Source organism: Ascaphus truei, chromosome 3 (assembly GCF_040206685.1).
Source record: "Ascaphus truei isolate aAscTru1 chromosome 3, aAscTru1.hap1, whole genome shotgun sequence".
Lineage (NCBI taxonomy): Eukaryota > Metazoa > Chordata > Amphibia > Anura > Ascaphidae > Ascaphus > Ascaphus truei.
Genome location: NC_134485.1, coordinates 198,907,626 through 198,925,882, shown reverse-complemented (window position 1 = coordinate 198,925,882; position 18,257 = coordinate 198,907,626). Strand labels below are relative to the sequence as shown.

Sequence of the window (18,257 nt, the reverse complement as noted above, 5' to 3'; positions counted from 1 at the left end):
TGGGGTTAATAAATGATAATATTCTGTTAATGTGTACTGTGTAAATACTGACAAATGAGCATACGCTCAAGCATGTGGGGAATGGAAACACTCCAGCCCACCTAGTAACATTGGCAACACAATAATTCAAAAATGTTAGATAAATGTCTTGATTTGCTTGTAGGCACAAAGAAGGGACAGCGTTTCTAGTGCTTGTGGCAATAGGGTAAAGTGCATAGTATTTCCAGTAACCTCTTTTTTACACATTGATTTCACATTATTATGTTGATAAGTGATTATTTTCTTTGTAATCTTTCAACCAGGATAAGTATCTGTCGTCTAAATTTAGCAGAGGTTGAACTTGATTGACATATGTCTTTTTTCAACCTCATCTACTAGGTACAGTAACTGTGAAAGATACACTAAGTAAGAAACCGTAAATAAAGTTACTTGCCTTAGATCATATTGAGTGCAAGTGTCCCAGAAAAGAACTGGACTCACAAGCTTAATTATTACACTATTCCAATTTATTTTAAAAATGTTGATATCAAAATCCGTGTGAACAATTGGAATACATTTGGCTATTTTATGCTTTTCCCATTATCCAGTCTACACGTTGTATCATCTCAGTATATAATTCAGAGAAACAGAACACTTGACGGCAGATAAAACCACTTGGCCCACTTAGTCTGTCCATTTTCCTGTGTTCAGGTCCTTTAGTCTGTCCTGATGAGTCTTCTGCTGCAGATCATTAACCACCTTAATAATGCAAAAGTGGGCTATCTCCAATTTATTAGCGTCAAGATATGGTCTCCAGAATTGAACACCGTACTCTAGGTAAGATCTCACAAATGATCATAAGTGCCATCCCACCTCTCTCTCTTTCTGCTGCTAATGCATCTTCCAAAAAGAAACCAACATCCTGCTGGTTTTCCACATTGCTTTGTTAAACATTGCTTGCCTACTTTTAAATCAGCTCAAATAATGACTCCCTCAAATAATGTCTTAGTAGTTGACATAGTACCATTAATACTGTATTCTCTGGACCATTCCTCTAATTTACTTAAATCCTTGTTCATTTTGTCGTCGTTGTCGTCGTTGTCGTCCCCCTCACCCCCAGATTGTTAATCCTGTTGCAAAATGTTGTATAATCTGCAAAAAAGGGCATTCTTTGTCCTCCAGATCATTTATGATGTCACTAATAACGATATTAAAGAGCCCTGGTCCAGGGACAGATCCCGCAGGTACTCCACTGGTCCCCTTTCCCTCCTCTGAATGCACTCTATTTATCACAACTCTCTGTTGCCTATCCTTCAACCAATATCTTCTTTATTTTACCTCCTTGGAATCGAATACCAAGCATTGCAACTTGTTAAATCGGTCTTTTATGTGGGACAGTGTCAAATGCCTTAGGGAAATCTAGGTAAGCTACAACTAGTGTAATTCCACAGTACCTCTAAGGAGTAAAGGTATCCAGGGTCTTCATTCATCAGATAGGGCCACCAAAGTTTTGGATCCACCACTTTGAGCTGCCCAATAGCCCCTGAACCAGAGGCTGCCTCTTGCCCTTCTCTCTCGCGTAAAGTCACTGATACTGTCACGTCTCTGGAACCAACCACTGCTACTTTGTAGTTCACCAATCCTTTGCCAGGAAAATAAAAAAGAGGTATTTCAGGAAAAAGTAGATGGATAGCACATTGATACGCAAAAATCTGATAGATAATAGAACTCCCTTGCTGCAGCCTACATTTTGAATATAGAGTTTAAAGTATGTATGCATGTATGACTTTATTTATATAGCGCCATTATTATATACCTAGCGCTTCACAGCAGTAGTACACGTGACAATCATATAACAAATAATATAAATAACACATAATGGGAAGCAGTGCTTCAGACATAAAAGGAACATTTAGGAAGAGGAGTCCCTGCTCCGAAGAGCTTACAATCTAATTGGTAGGAAGAACGTACCGAGGCAGTAGGAGGGTGTTCTGGTAAGTGCGTCTGCAGGGTGGTGTATAGCAGGTGGTTTAAATAAGTAATAAAAGGAGAGCAAAAGCCACTGCTCTAGTAGCACGCAATACCCTTTTAGTATTTGTGGATATGAAATGGTGTAAATATTAAAATGCATTTTAATAATAACCAATTAAAATAGTAGCGTGAAACATAATGATGCAACATGCAGGACAACACAAAACAAAATAAAAGCTTGGTATTCAGCAGCAACTGTTAATAAAATCCAGTGGTAACAGCAAACAATACTGAGAAGTATATGCAGAGCAACAGTCCCTCTATACCGGGTAGTATACGGACTGTTGTTAAAGGGGAAAATTAGCCCCTCTTAGTGGATATGTTGAGGAGGAATCATAGGAATAAAAATGTGTTCCCTGCAAGAGGAACATACAAGTTCATACAGTATGTACGAAGTGGTGCTGTTCCAGAAGACACCTTGTCCATTGAAGTGAATGGGCCACAATGCGTTGATCAACTCAGCAGGTACTGTTTTTTGGGCCCCTTTCGCATCATGTAGATCAGGGGTGGCCAACTCCATTCCTCAACAGCCACCAACAGGTCAGGTTTTCAGGATATCATTGCTTCAGCACTGGCGGCTCAATCAGTGCTGAAGCAGGGATATCCTTAAGCCTGACCTGTTGGTGGCTCTTGGGGACTTCAGATGGCCAGCCCTGATGTAGATTATACAGTACATGATATTCTCCTCCATGTAAATCTACTCCTTCTGCAAACATATCTTCCGAGGTATCGCCACTTTCTCTTGCTTGGCTTGCCCTCAATCTGGAAGATAAAGTTAAGCATCCACTGAAATTCAAATAAATCCCACCAGAAGCCAGGTCCTGCAAAATGCAATCCCTAATATTTTCATGATACAGATGTCACCATTGACGTGACTCTCTGTGTTAAAGCTGGGGCGTCATTAAACATGCACCATTGAAATAAATGTTGCTATATCAGAGGATACAAATTTTTTCCCTGCGCCCCCCTGACGGCAGTTCCCCTCTTTCCGCATGCCCGCCCCCCCCCGCTTACCTCGGCTCCACGTTGCCATGGCGACGCATCTAAGAAACCGCCGGAGGCAAGGTAAGTGCGGTTTATAGAGGCCTTCGCCGCTTCCCCGGCACTTAATTTAAGTGCCTTCGGGAAGCGCGCGGGGCCTCTGTAAACCCCGCGCCACCCGCAGTCAGTCTCGCGCCCCCCAGTTTGCGCACCGCTGTGCTATATGACGGGTTATTGAATGTGTTATTTTACATCACTAACACGCTAATGGGTGCAATAACACTGACTCTGTATTATAACCGTTTATGTAACACTGTCTCTGGCAGACAAGAGATTAAAGCCTGCCACAGGGTTCCTGCTACACTTTTTTTGGTTACCACCACCTCTCAATAAATCTTTTTATGCGGTGTACCGACGGTTATCTTTCTCTTTTTTTTTTTTTTTTTTACAACAAAGTTTTTTATTAGGCATTGATACATAGGTACAGTTTGTGTGGTTACATGCATATCTTGGCCTAATACAGGTTTTATTTTTTGTGTAAACTTCTTTCTTCCCTGTAGTGTTTGCTGGGGAAGAAACAAAGTTATCTTTCTCTTTAATGCTGGAGCACTCCAAAGATATATACTTATTTTCTTTGGATTATTTATACTGCAAATGAAATTTACCTTGTTGTATATTTACATGTCTGCAACCATATCCTTCCCCATTATCTCTTAGCATACAGTGCTTCCACTGCAGCCAGGGATTCTGGGTAATGACAAGCAAATGTGGACTCAGACAATGCTGCCATTTACGCCACAGGACCGAATAGTGATGCTTCTTTAAAATGTAATTAATGTATATTATGAAAGGGAATAAAAAACAGGGTGTTGAATATTTTTATGAATGCTGCATCCTGCAATGTTAACATTTTGTTTACAGCATTTCTTAACATGCGATACCTTTCACTCAAGTTTAAAATATATTATATATATATATATATATACACACACACACACACACACACACACACTCACACACTGACACACACACACACACTGACACACACACACACTGACACACACACACACTGACACTGACACACACACTGACACTGACACACACACACACACACACACACACACACACACACACACACACACACACACACTGACACACACACACACACACTGACACACACACACACTGACACACACACACACACACACACACACACACACACACACACACACACACACACACACACACACACTGACACACACACACACACACACACTGACACACACACACACACACACACTGACACACACACACACACTGACACACACACACACACACACACACACACACACACACACACACACTGACACACACACACACACACACACACACACACACTGACACACACTGACACACTGACACACACACACTGACACACACACACACTGACACACACACACACACACTGACACACACACACACACACTGACACACACACACACACACACACACACACACACACACACTGCTTTCACTTTCTTGTGTTTTCCTAAAACATATAGTTTGATTATCACAGTTCCAGTCAGTTGAAGTAATACAATGTGCTTCCAGATGTTCCCTTTCTACTCCTTGACAGTATCACACATTGAGAGTCTGGTAATTATCAATTAACAATACTGAATGTGGGAACCTACCAACGTCTTCAGTTATGTCTGTAATAACAGTGATGTCATCAATATAGACAGAAGGCGTTGTGTACAGAACGACAGGGCGATGAATGCCAGCATAGTTAAAGAAATCGAAGTCAATATTCTGTACGAAATACCCTTTGGGATACCTGTGTATTAAGAATATAGAAGTAGGTTAGACAAGTCATTATGGCTGATTCATGACTAACCACAGCTTTGCCTTCACTGACCACCATACACCTCGCAGTTAATCTTCTGTTGTAAAGCAGAAAAATCCTTGGCCCTAATCTCATGCACATTTTTCTTTTACAGTACCTGTACCCGCACAGCTTCCACATACTCGATAAATAAGGGGTTTTAACACAATTTTTTTATTTGATTTCTTCACATAAAAAATACTATTCTATACACACAGCTGAATTTGTTCCCTGGGATTGTTATGCTTAATGGATATTTAGTATCTGAATTTGGGTACGGAAGAGAGACTGACATCTTTCAAGGTAACAGTGTTCCGTTTATGTACAGGCAGTCCTCGGTTATCCGACACAATGCGTTACTCAAAATGGCGTTGGATAGCGAAACGTTGTAAAGCGAAACACGTTTTCCCATAGGAACACTGTTTAAATGAAAGGTTCTGTTCCTGAAGGCATTTTTAATGCTAAAATACACAAAATATTTTATGCAGACAATAAGATATGCAGCACACACATAAATTATATAGTGCATACAGGCATACTCCGCATTAACGTACGCAATGGGACCGGAGCATGTATGTAAAGCGAAAATGTACTTAAAGTGAAACACTCCCTTTTTTTCCCACTTATCGATGCATGTACTGTACTGCAATCATCATATACGTGCAGAACTGATGTAAATAACGCATTTGTAACAGGCTCTATAGTCTCCCCGCTTGTGCACAGCTTCGGTACAGGTAGGGAGTTCAACTTTGCTGTTCAGGACATGCTGACAGGCGCATGCGTGAGCTGCCGTTTCACTATTGGGTGATATGTACTTACTCACGAGTGTACTTAAAGTGAGTGTCCTTAAAGCGGGGTATGCCTGTATTATATATAACATAATATATAATATAATATAAAAATATAATATATTATATAGTATAATATATATATATATATATTATATACACATAAACAACTTTGTAAGAGCGTTGAATAAGCCGTTTTGGCGTTGTAAAAATGAACATAGGTATGCATTGCACAGCATTGGATAAGCCATTCGTTGTAAAGCGAAGCGTTGTAAAACGAGGACTGCTTGTACTCATCTTGTATTGTATGTCTTTATTTATATAGCGGAAGGAACAGAGGGCACAGCGGATTCTGCAAATTCAAACTCATTTATTGAGCCAACACTGGCTCAATGTGTTGGCTCAATAAATGAGTTTGAATTTGCAGAATCCGCTGTGCCCTCTGTTCCTTCCTCTATGTACCCAGGACTGACTGCAGGCTTTCGTTCTAACATTGGAGCACCGGTAATTGTATCATTTTTCTCTTTTTAAGGTGTGCAGCACTCCTCTCTATTATCTGGTTTATTTATATAGCGCCATAAATGTACATAGCGCTTCACAGTAGTAATACATACCATATAAATAACAAATAATATTAATAACAGATCATGGGAATAAGTGCTTCAGACATACTGTAAAAGTAACATTAAGGAAGGAGTCCCTGCCCCGAGGAGCTTACAGTCTAATTGGTAGGTAGGGAGAACGTACAGAGACAGTAGGAGGGAGTTCTGGTAAGTGCGTCTGTAGGGGGCCAAGCTTTATGTATCATGTGTCCATGATTATCCAGTGCTACTCATATGCTTCTTTAAGCAGATGTGTCTTAAGGTGGGTCTTAAAGGTGGATAGCGAGTGGGCAAGTCGGGTATTGAGGGGAAGGGCATTCCAGAGGTGTGGGGCAGAAAGTGAGAAAGGTTTAAGGCGGGAGAGAGCTTTAGATACAAAGGGGGTAGAAAGAAGACATCCTTGAGAAGAACGCAAGAGTCGGGATGGTGCATAGCGAGAAATTAGGGCTGAGATGTAAGGAGGGGCAGAAGAGTGTAAAGCTTTAAAAGTGAGCAGGAGAATTGAGTGTGAGATACGGGATTTAATCGGAAGCCAGGAGAGGGATTTCAGGAGGGGAGATGCGGAGACAGATTTAGGAAAGAGTAGAGTGATTCTGGCAGCAGCGTTTAGGATAGATTGTAGGGGAGACAGGTGAGAGGCAGGAAGGCCGGACAGCAGGAGGTTGCAGTAATCGAGACGTGAGAGAATGAGGGCCTGAGTCAGAGTTTTAGCAGTTGAGTAACAGAGGAAAGGGCGTATCTTTGTGATATTGTGGAGGAAAAAGCGACAAGTTTTAGAAACGTTTTGAATATGAGAGGAGAATGAGAGAGGAATCAAGTGTAACCCCTAGGCAGCGTGCTTGGGCTACTGGGTGAATGATCGTATTTCCAATAGCAATGTGGAAGGAGGTAGTAGGGCCAGGTTTGGGAGGAAGTATGAGGAGCTCTGTTTTTGCCATGTTAAGTTTCAGTCGGCGGATGGCCATCCAGGATGATATTCCAGAGAGGCATTCAGAAACTTTGGTCCGTATAGCAGGTGTAAGGTCAGGGGTTGAAAGGTAAATTTGTGTGTCGTTAGCATAGAGGTGATATTTAAACCCAAAAGATGTGATTAGGTCACCTAGAGAGAGTGTGTAAAGAGAAAAGAGAAGGGGTCTATTGATGCTTCCTTGTGGCAGCGAATAGATTATTGAAGCAAAAGTTGGTTCTAATTTGGTATGCCACAGCCTGTAAATGCCTAAAAAGTATGGAGAGCTTTGTTGCTTCATAAACAAAATGTAATCTGCTCTGTACAGTTTGTATTGTCCTCAAGCACTGCATAAATCCTTACACAAGGGTAGTCAAAATGTATCCTGGTCATAGCACCTGATCTGTTCAGCCTCTCTCCAAATGTGGCATATATGTCATTCTGTACCGGATTTACAATTACAGGGCATGAAGCTCCAGCTTGCAGGAGGACAATGAGTGCCAAGGTGCCATTTCTTTGTTTCCCGCATAGACACAGTAAATCAGACTTGACCTGTCAGTTACTACACCTGGAGAGCTCTCCTCTTCGCATTCAACACTGCAAAACTTGGACAGCTGCCCAGGGGGTGAATGAGACGTCTGATGACCGGAGCTCCTATTGCAGCACACACTGGGAGGCTGAGAGAGTATGTGTAGTCTATGTATTTGTATGTAACTTTGAGCTTCAGTGCGTGTGTATATCTGTCTATGTATGTACATGCCTGTTTGTGTAAGTGTGAACAAAATGTATGTCTTTGTCCCATATATATCTGTATATCTGTATATATATGTGCATGTTTATATGTGTTTTGTTGTTGTCTCCTAACAGATTCTTTGATCTCTCGAATTATTTTATGGTGAAGGCCAGTTCCCCGGTCCCCGTCCCCACCCCACATCGGGGGGTTATATATCTGTTCTGTTCAAATGGTGAAATGAGCACCATACCTGTCCAGCAAAGAAGAAAGAAAGTGCTGAAAGCAAAAATATTTCATTTGATCACTCTGGTTCTGTTTGTGCCAGTTTGAGCAAAACAGAGATTTTCTCATCTAGCCCCTAGCAGGGGAATCTGGCCCGATAGTTGCTCAGACAAACTGGGAGATGAAACAAGCTGTCCCACAATTTGAAAAAATATATGTCAGCCCTTGAAATCAATATACTTACAGTGTAGTGTCTTGCATGTACTGGATGGATCCGGGAGGTAAAGTGTTTAGAGTCAAGGTGTTATTGACTGCAATAGTGATCCGGCAGGAAGCCGTCGCACTGCTCTTCAGAAGGCTGGTTATGTTGGCTTCAAACGGCAGGTGGCCTCCTTCATGCTGTGTGACCTGAACTCCATTCACCCACTGTAACCAAGGAACAGTCAGACTCAGTCAGGCAACGTGGTGCCGTTACCGACAAGCAGAAAGAAACTCCAGTCATGTGTGACTTCACTTTATTTACAAGACGTATGCTCTGTCTGGTCTAGGAAGTTTTGGCGCAGCCATCTCGCTGCCGCCACTCAGCCACAGGGTACAACTAGCTAGCAGCCATTTCACCGTGAAGCTAACCCCTTACCCTAAAAAAACCCTTACCCTAACCCCTTATGGAACCCCTTACCCTAACCGTTAACCCCCTACTCTTTAAAACCACTAAAGTTAACCGCAAATACTAAAACTAATCCCTCTGACCACTTACTTTCATGGCTGTCCCCTGCAGCCAATCGACGCAGCTAAATGCTGCGGCGAGATGGCCGTGCCAAAACACACCGTTCCATGGAACAGAGAAAGTAAAACTAGGCATTAGATTTGGGGGTTCTCTCCAATTGTTTTGTAAACGTGAAGTATATTGAATATGTGGTTTACGAACTAGATCACTTAGGTCTAAATAAAGAATGGGATGTGTTACATTATGTCTTATGTCTCTTGATGTGCTCCTATATTGAATCAGTACAGCATATGTATAGATATGAGATATGTAACGGCAATGCCATTGTGTATCTGTCTACCCGCCTGTTTTTAGGCAATTGAGATATAGGGGGCGATTCACGAAGCAGTGATAACTGCTTTTAAGTATGATAAATTGATTTTAAGACCGATACAGCTTGCTGCGCGATTCACTAAGCAGTGATAACAGCGCTTTATCGGCCTTAAAAGGCATTTTTTCACCCCCACCCAAAAAAATGCGAAAACATATTCGTCCGATCAGGCAAAAAACGGCAAACACGCCATTTTTTTGCCAGTCAGCGCGATTCACTAAGCCGTGATAAGTGAATAGTACTTTAAAAGCACGTCAGATTTTTGCACCCGCTAAAGGATGGCGCAAAAGAAATGGAGCCATGAATAAAATCATTGTTTACGTTTCTTTTCACCACACAATTAATACAGCAGGACGGCGGGTGTCCCCGGGTGATCCCCACCAAAGTACAGGGCCCTCAGGTGATCCCCGCCGGAGTCCAGGGCCCTCAGGTGATCCCCGCCGGAGTCCAGGGCCCTCAGGTGATCCCCGCCAAAGTACAGGGCCCTCAGGTGATCCCCGCCGGAGTCCAGGGCCCTCAGGTGATCCCCGCCAAAGTCCAGGGCCCTCAGGTGATCCCCGCCGGAGTCCAGGGCCCTCAGGTGATCCCCGCCGGAGTCCAGGGCCCTCAGGTGATCCCCGCCGGAGTCCAGGGCCCTCAGGTGATCCCCGCCGGAGTCCAGGGCCCTCAGGTGATCCCCGCCGGAGTCCAGGGCCCTCAGGTGATCCCCGCCGGAGTCCAGGGCCCTCAGGTGATCCCCGCCGGAGTCCAGGGCCCTCAGGGGATCCCCGCCGGAGTCCAGGGCGCTCAGGTGATCCCCGCCGGAGTCCAGAGTTCCTCCTGGCCTGCAGTACCAATCGTGTGGCCAAAAAAACATAACAGGCAATACTTTGAAATAAATACACCCCCTCCTGCCTCCCCCGCCCCCTAACACATACAGCACATTAATGGTCAAAATTTCTATTATCCAGATAAGGATAATAGTGCATTTGTCCATTACAAATAAAACATTAGGCTGCAGAAATAAAACTTGCACTCACCCCTGCCAGGCTGCCACGATGAAGGCCGTCCTCATCCTCATCACCGTCCATGTCCTCTCTTTGCCACAAACAATACAGTACAATCAAAAATACAATCTAATGTCCCCTAATCCCTTAATCACCTTAGCGGTTAGTAACCGCTATAGTAATTAAGGGGTTATCCACCCTCTCCCACTACCCACCCAGGAGGCCTAACTACCCGTCCTAGGCAACTACCCCCACCCTTCACCCATTCATTGGTACAGTGGGTACATATCATGCTCATATAATATGGGCATGATTTACCACTATAGCAAGAAATGGTGAAGGAATAAAAAAACAGGCCCAAATAAAACCACATTACATTGCAAAACACATTACTAATTCCAATCAAACAATTGAATGGCACAGTGGGTACATCATGCCCATATAATATGGGCATGATTTAACACTATGCCAGTCAATGGTCAACCTTAAAAATGTTTTTTTTTTTTAAAAATCACAAAACAGGATCCAATGCAATCAAAACAATCTCAAAATAAAAACAAATAAAGAAGTAAACAGAACAAAAGTATCACCAATCAATTAATCAAATCCAAAAAAAGACCAGAATAAACAATTTGACAAATGCTTGCTTGTATGTATTTTAAATGTATATTGGTTCTTTGTTTTAAAATTTATATGCTATTTATTTTGCATATTGATGTGTTCTGGAATTTTTGGTGGTGTTTTAAAAGGTTTATTTCTGGCTTTTGATTGGTGTTTGCTTTTTAATGTTGGATTATTTTTGGACTTTTGATTTTGAATGATGCAGTTTATTTGGATATTTATTTTATTTATTCATGGTTTTGTTTTGGTGTTTTAATTGTTTATTCTGGTCTTTATTTTGGATTTGATCAATTGATTGGTGGTAATTTTGTTCTGTTTACTTCTTTATTTGTTTTTATTTTGAGATTGTTTTTTTAAATCTCTTTATTTGTATTTTCACAAAAATATCCATGTTAACAGATACATTGTCACTGTCCCCTCCCCCGTCCCCCGTCCCGCTTGCCCTCCGGTTCCGCTCCTGTCCCCGTGGCTGCACGCCCGGGGCAGGAGATGACAGCGGGGAATGTTCCCCCCCGAACCCGCTTCCCCTCTGGTCTCCGCTCCTATCCCCGTGGCTGCTCGCGCGGGGCAGGAGATGACAGCAGGGGATTTCCCCCCCTGTCCTGATTGCCCTCCGGTTCCACTCCTGTGGCTGCACGCACGGGGCAGGGGTGTTCCCCTCGGTCCCCGTGGCTGTCTCTGCTTCCCCCCCCCCTCCGCTCCCCCCTCCCCACAGAGTGTGTGTGTGTGTGTATAAGAGAGTGTGTGTGTGTATGTGTATGAGAGAGAGAGAACGTGTAGGACACCAGAGGTACCCCCCCACCCCACCCAGTCAGTCACCCCCCTACCCAGTCAGTCATCCCCCCACCCCACCCAGTCAGTCATCCCCCCACACCACCCAGTCACCCCCCCCCCACCCAGTCAGTCACCCCCCCCCCACCCAGTCAGTCATCCCCCCCCCACCCACCCAGTCATCAACCCCCCACCCAGTCAGTCATACCCCCCCACCCAGTCAGTCATACCATCCCTCTGCCCCCTGCCCAGTCGCCCAGTCACCCCGCCCAGTCAGACAGTCATCCCTGCCCCCTGCCCAGTTGCCCAGTCACCCCACCCAGTCAGTCATCCCACCCTCCTGCCCCCTGCCCAGTCACCCCACCCAGTCAGACAGTCACCCCACCCCCCTGCCCCCTGTCCAGTCGCCCAGTCACCCCATCCCCCCACCCAGTCTCTCTCCCTCTCTCTCACCTACTCTCCTTCTCTCTCTCACCCTCTCTCCGTCTCTCTCTCACCCTATCACCCTCTCTCTCTCACCCTCTCTCCGTCTCTCTCTCACCCTCTCTCCGTCTCTCTCACACCCTCTCTCCGTCTCTCTCTCACCCTCTCTCCATCTCTCTCTCACCCTCTCTCCGTCTCTCACCTTCTCTCTCACCGTCTGTCTCACCCTCTCTCTGTCTCACCCTCTCTCTGTCTCACCCTCTCTCTGTCTCACCCTCTCTCTGTCTCACCCTCTCTCTGTCTCACCCTCTCTCTGTCTCACCCTCTCTCTGTCTCACAATCTGGATCTGGATATTTTATTTACCCTGTGTATCTTAACTGCCCTAAACTACACTGAAATAACCTATACTGCTTTCTTCCAGATCTGACTCAAGCTTCACACAGAAGACATCAGAATCCCCCGTAACCCAGAAGACAGGTAGGGAACACATCCCCTCCAATGTGTAACATTGCGGGAATGAGGTACCTGGACATTGAGGGACTGCGGATCAGGTAAGATCCCAGGTGGGATTGCTGCTTTAAATATTGTGAAGCGGGGGCATCCAGGCACTAGTTAAGGGGTGCAGGAAACTAGTCATTCACATTTGGCTTTTTTTTTTTAGATTTGACATTTATACACACACACACACACACACACACACACACACACACACACACACACACACACACACACACACACACACACACACACACACACACACACACACACACACACACACACGACTAATTGTAGTATAATGCAATACAATAAATAAACTTATGTTAAAAACGAATGTTCTTACTAGGAATTTATTCAATTTATTTCATTTATGGTTTTTTTTAAATGCGGGGCTGGGGGCGGAATTAGAGGGGGGGTTGGGGGGCGGGACTAGAGGCGTGGTTGGGGCGGGACTAGGTGGCGAGTAGATTTTTTGGTTCGGCTAGTAGATTTTTGGGTGATTTGTCAAGCACTGATTATAGAGATGATGTAACTTTAACCCTATCCGAGGCCTGTGTGCACATTTTCTCAAAATACATAAGATCTGGGTTGTCATCCCGGTCAAACTTCTTCTCCTCAATAAAGTGTCTAACTTGTAGATATCGATAGAAATCTGTGCTTGGCAGCTCAAACTGTTCCTGCAATTCTTGAAACGTTTGTAACTTAGAACAGGGGTGAGCAAACTTTTTATGCCGAGCCCCCCTTTTCATCCATGAAATTTCTCGGGCCCCCCTGCCTGATGTAATCAAAATCACATGAAAAAAAAAACCTTTATTAAAAACGGTATACAATGTAAATACAAATATGTCTAAATACTTACATATTTCAACAGCTAGCGCTTGCAATATTAGGCTGCGTCCACGCTGCCGCTGAGAGCGGTGACATCATCAACTCTCCAAGCGTGAGCACAGGGTGTCCTGCATAATTTTGCAAGCACGGGCGTAGATCGGGGCTATTTCTGTGTGTGTGTGTGTGTGTGTGTGTGTGTGTGTGTGTGCATTGACTGCTGCTGAGCGCGCTTCAAAGTTAAATTTCTTTGTTTCCCCAAACACCCAAGCTTGGGAGAGCGTACGTGCACAAAGGCAATCCTATTGGGGGGGGCATTCATCCACCTCTTTGCTACCTCCCGCCCCCCTTTTTTTCCCTTCTTCCATTTGCCTTTTTATTCTCCCTGCTCTTTGTCTTGCTGTCCTCAGTGTCATCCACACTCCTACCTACAGTATTATTTATTTCCGTTTTCAATGTTGTGTTTTCACTTTTTTTTTTAACATTATTTCTGTCCATTCATAGTATGATTGATTTAGTGGCAGGCTACCCTCTCACTTGCAGAGGATCGCAGCGAAGCAGGTTGCCAGCGGAGGAGAGCAGGAACACAGCGCTATTGCAGGGTAGACACCGGAAGGAGGGGCGTTTAACATCACAGCGCTGGGGCATGCTCCTCCCGGTACCTCCGAAGCCCCCGCGTGTGCGCACACACCATCACATTGCCGCCACCTGCACTATTCTGTTTGGCCGCCCGCGCACAGCTTCTTGGTTGCCTGTGCACAGCTATTTCGCCCTCCCGCGCACAGTGTCTGCCGGCCCGCGCACACCAGGTTTTGACGCACGCCCCCCCCTAAATAATCTTGCACCCCCCCAATTTGCGCACCGCTGCATTAAATCACAACACACACACACACAATCACAACAAACATACTCAAATCACAACACACACAGACAACACACACAATCACAACCAACAGACACAACACACCCACACCCAACACAGACACAACACACACAACACAGTCATACTTTCACCTGGAGGAAAAGTACTAAACATGCTGGTCCCCCGTGTGCAGCTGAAAGCACAGCAGCAAGCACAGAGCAGAGCAGGTAAGTCCCCGCCCCCGCAGCAAGCACAGAGCAGAGCAGGTAAGTCCCCGCCCCTGCAGCAAGCGCAGAGCAGGGAAGTCCCCGCCCCCGCAGCAAGCACAGAGCAGAGCAGGGAAGTCCCCGTCCCCGCCCCCGCAGCAAGCACAGAGCAGAGCTGGGAAGTCCCCGCCCCCGCAGCAAGCACAGAGCAGAGCAGGGAAGTCCCCGCCCCCGCAGCAAGCACAGAGCAGAGCAGGGAAGTCCCCGCCCCCGCAGCAAGCACAGAGCAGAGCAGGGAAGTCCCCGCCCCCGCAGCAAGCACAGAGCAGAGCAGGGAAGTCCCCGCCCCCGCAGAAAGCAGAGCAGGGAAGTCCCCGCCCCCGCCCCCGCAGCAAGCACAGAGCAGAGCTGGGAAGTCCCCGCCCCCGCAGCAAGCACAGAGCAGAGCAGGGAAGTCCCCGCCCCCGCAGCAAGCACAGAGCAGAGCAGGGAAGTCCCCGCCCCCGCAGCAAGCACAGAGCAGAGCAGGGAAGTCCCCGCCCCCGCAGCAAGCACAGAGCAGAGCAGGTAAGTCCCCGCCCCTGCAGCAAGCGCAGAGCAGGGAAGTCCCCGCCCCCGCAGCAAGCACAGAGCAGAGCAGGGAAGTCCCCGTCCCCGCCCCCGCAGCAAGCACAGAGCAGAGCTGGGAAGTCCCCGCCCCCGCAGCAAGCACAGAGCAGAGCAGGGAAGTCCCCGCCCCCGCAGCAAGCACAGAGCAGAGCAGGGAAGTCCCCGCCCCCGCAGCAAGCACAGAGCAGAGCAGGGAAGTCCCCGCCCCCGCAGCAAGCACAGAGCAGAGCAGGGAAGTCCCCGCCCCCGCAGAAAGCAGAGCAGGGAAGTCCCCGCCCCCGCAGCAAGCACAGAGCAGAGCAGGGAAGTCCCCGACGCCGCAGCAAGCACAGAGCAGAGCAGGGAAGTCCCCGCCCCCGCAGCAAGCACAGAGCCGAGCAGGGAAGTCCCCACCCCCGCAGCAAGCACAGAGCAGAGCAGGGAAGTCCCCGCCCCCGCAGAAAGAGCAGAGCAGGGAAGTCCCCGTCCCCGCAGCAAGCGCAGAGCAGAGCAGGGAAGTCCCCGCCCCCGCAGAAAGCAGAGCAGGGAAGTCCCCGCCCCCGCAGCAAGCACAGAGCAGGGAAGCAGCCAGCACGGAGCTTGAGCATCTTGGCCGCCGGCCGTGTACAGCGGCTCCCAGCACGCGCCACCCCTAAATAATCTGGCGCCCCCTAGTTTGCACACCGCTGACTTAGAGTGTGAGAATAGATCTACAACTTTTGAAATACCTTTACCTCTCCAACGGTCCAAATAGGTTTCATGGTATCCTGGAGGGAAGTTATAATTGTTTGCTAGCGGGATCATCAGGGAGTTTTTTTGTGTGAGTTTCAGCTTAAAACTGGCCGAGTCCCATATATCACAGGAGTGCTTTAAAATCTGGAGACTATCTTTGGCTGGTCTTTTGAGATTGTTTTGAATGCATTGGATCTTGTTTGTGATTTGTTTTTTTTAGGTTGACCATTGACTGGCATAGTGTTAAATCATGCCCATATTATATGGGCATGATGTACCCACTGTGCCATTCAATTGTTTGATTGGCATTAGTAATGTTTTCATTTTGCAATGTTATGTGGTTTTATTTGGGCCTGCTTTTTTATTCCTTCACCATTTCTTGCTATAGTGGTAAATCATGCCCATATTATATGAGCATGATGTACCCACTGTACCAATGAATGGGTGAAGGGTGGGAGTACTTGAATGGGGAGGGTGGTTAGGCTTACTGGGTGGGTAGTGGGAGAGGGTGGGTTAACCCCTTAATTACTATAGCGGTTACTAACCGCTAAGGTGATTAAGGGTTTAGGGGATATTAGATTGTGTTTTTGATTGTACTGCATTGTTTGTGGCAACAGAGGACATGGACTGTGATAAGGATGAGGACGACCTTCATCATGGCAGCCTGGCAGGGGTGAGTGCAAGTTTTATTTATTTTATTTCTGCAGCTTAATGTTTTATTTTAAATGGGCAAATGCACTATTATCCATATCTGTACTGTATCTGTTATGGGGGGAGGCGTATTTATTTCCGTTTTTTTTTTTTTTTTTTTTTAATTAAAGCACGGACTGGTACCCAGGCCAGCGGACACCACCCGAGAGCCCCCGCCAGCCTATAGTAACATTCCTATGCTTTAAAAAACAAACAACTAATGTAGTGTACGTTAGAGGGTATAGAGGTTGTTGGGGGCACAGGGGGTGGGTAGCACATATTGCAAGGTTTATTGGGAGCAATTGCCACCAATAAAGCTGCTATTGGGCCTTAACCCCGTCATTGCCTTAGCGGCTAGCCGCTAAGGTAATGAAGCTGCTTTAATGTATTTTTTTTAATAGTGTGCGGGAGCAGGGCGTCTCCTGAGCTGAACTGCTTTGATTTTTGGCTCAGGGACCCCCTGCTTTCTGAGTTACAGGCCAGTGACGCCAACATTTTTAAAAGTCCTCGTCACATGACGCGAGACATTGAAATAATGGAGGAGATATCGGCACCCCATATCTGGGCCTGTAACTCAGGAAGCAGGGGGTCCCCGAGGCTGAAATCAATGCACAGTGCCACCTTTTGCTTCAAAACAAGTTAAGGTCAAAACAGCTGTCTGTGGGTGGGTTTACTGGCTATGCATCTTAACCCAAGCTGTGATCAAAAGCTGTGAAATGCAGCAAGCATAAGCTTTAGGGGACCATGTTATATGGCTTTGAAGCAAAAGGTGGCACTGTGTGCTCATTTGCATGTCACTTCCTAGAAGCCCTTGCTGCAGTGGAAGCTGGGTGACAATGGTGAAAGGCAGGACTGCAAACCTGTCTAAGACATGCAAATGAGCATACAGTAATATTTCCATTTGATAGAATATATATATATATATGAGAAAAAAAGAAGAAAGAAAAAGCGCCTGATCCTAGTGTAAATTCAGATTTAAAAAGTTTTAATTAACATGAACAGACAATTGCCAACTCACACTTTGTCAGTTTAAAATAAGCAATTTATGGGACAAGCCCATGCACCACGCTGACGTCCAGGTTTCAGAAGTCTTCCATCTGCATACAAATGTAGCTGCTGTGAATCAGCCCTGCTGTGGGATATGCTGCCGGTATAACCTTTCTCCTCTGCACGGAAGGTAGATGTTTTCTGGCTGTGTTCAATCACCCACTGATCGAGTAGCAGGATGCAGGAACTGACGTCTGTGCTCTGGAGCTTGAGCTTGAGCTGCTTGGCCACCGTAGTTTCCTGTACCACGTGACCCTACGAGTTTCCTCCGTCTCAGGGCTTGTCCCATAAATTGCTTATTTTAAACTGACAAAGTGTGAGTTGGCAATTGTCTGTTCATGTTAATTAAAACTTTTTAAATCTGAATTTACACTAGGATCGGGCGCTTTTTCTTTCTTCTTTTTTTCTTAGGTATCGTTGGGAGGTTGGAGATCCCAAGAATTAAGCTGCCCAGGACTTCTAATTCATTTTTAAGGATTTGTATGGACATCATTTTATATTGATCACACATTTTTGTCTACAATACAAAAGAGACACACACACTATTTTTATAGGTATTTTTTCTTTTTTCTTTTTATTGTTTTTGTTGCCAACCACATTTTTAATTATATTTTTTTATTATATTTTTCATTTTTTTAAATATTTTTTCACAATTTTGTTTTTTCACCTTTTATATTGCAATTTGCTTGGTTTCCTGCTAATCTAGAAGCATTGTTATATATCTGTGCTGGGTATATCAACCT

General features: G+C 45.6%; 1 protein-coding gene across 1 annotated transcript in view; it reads right to left on the bottom strand.

Annotated features, from left to right (window-relative positions):
- Positions 1-18,257, bottom strand: part of GUSB (glucuronidase beta) — an 83,684-nt gene that overhangs the window by 24,622 nt on the left and 40,805 nt on the right. Inside the window, exons 3-5 of the mRNA XM_075589920.1 lie at positions 8,412-8,593; positions 4,686-4,828; positions 1,434-1,621 (exon numbers count right to left, since the gene is read on the bottom strand). Of these exons, the coding sequence (XP_075446035.1) occupies positions 1,434-1,621; positions 4,686-4,828; positions 8,412-8,593 (513 nt within the window). The remainder of the gene's footprint in view (positions 1-1,433; positions 1,622-4,685; positions 4,829-8,411; positions 8,594-18,257) is intronic.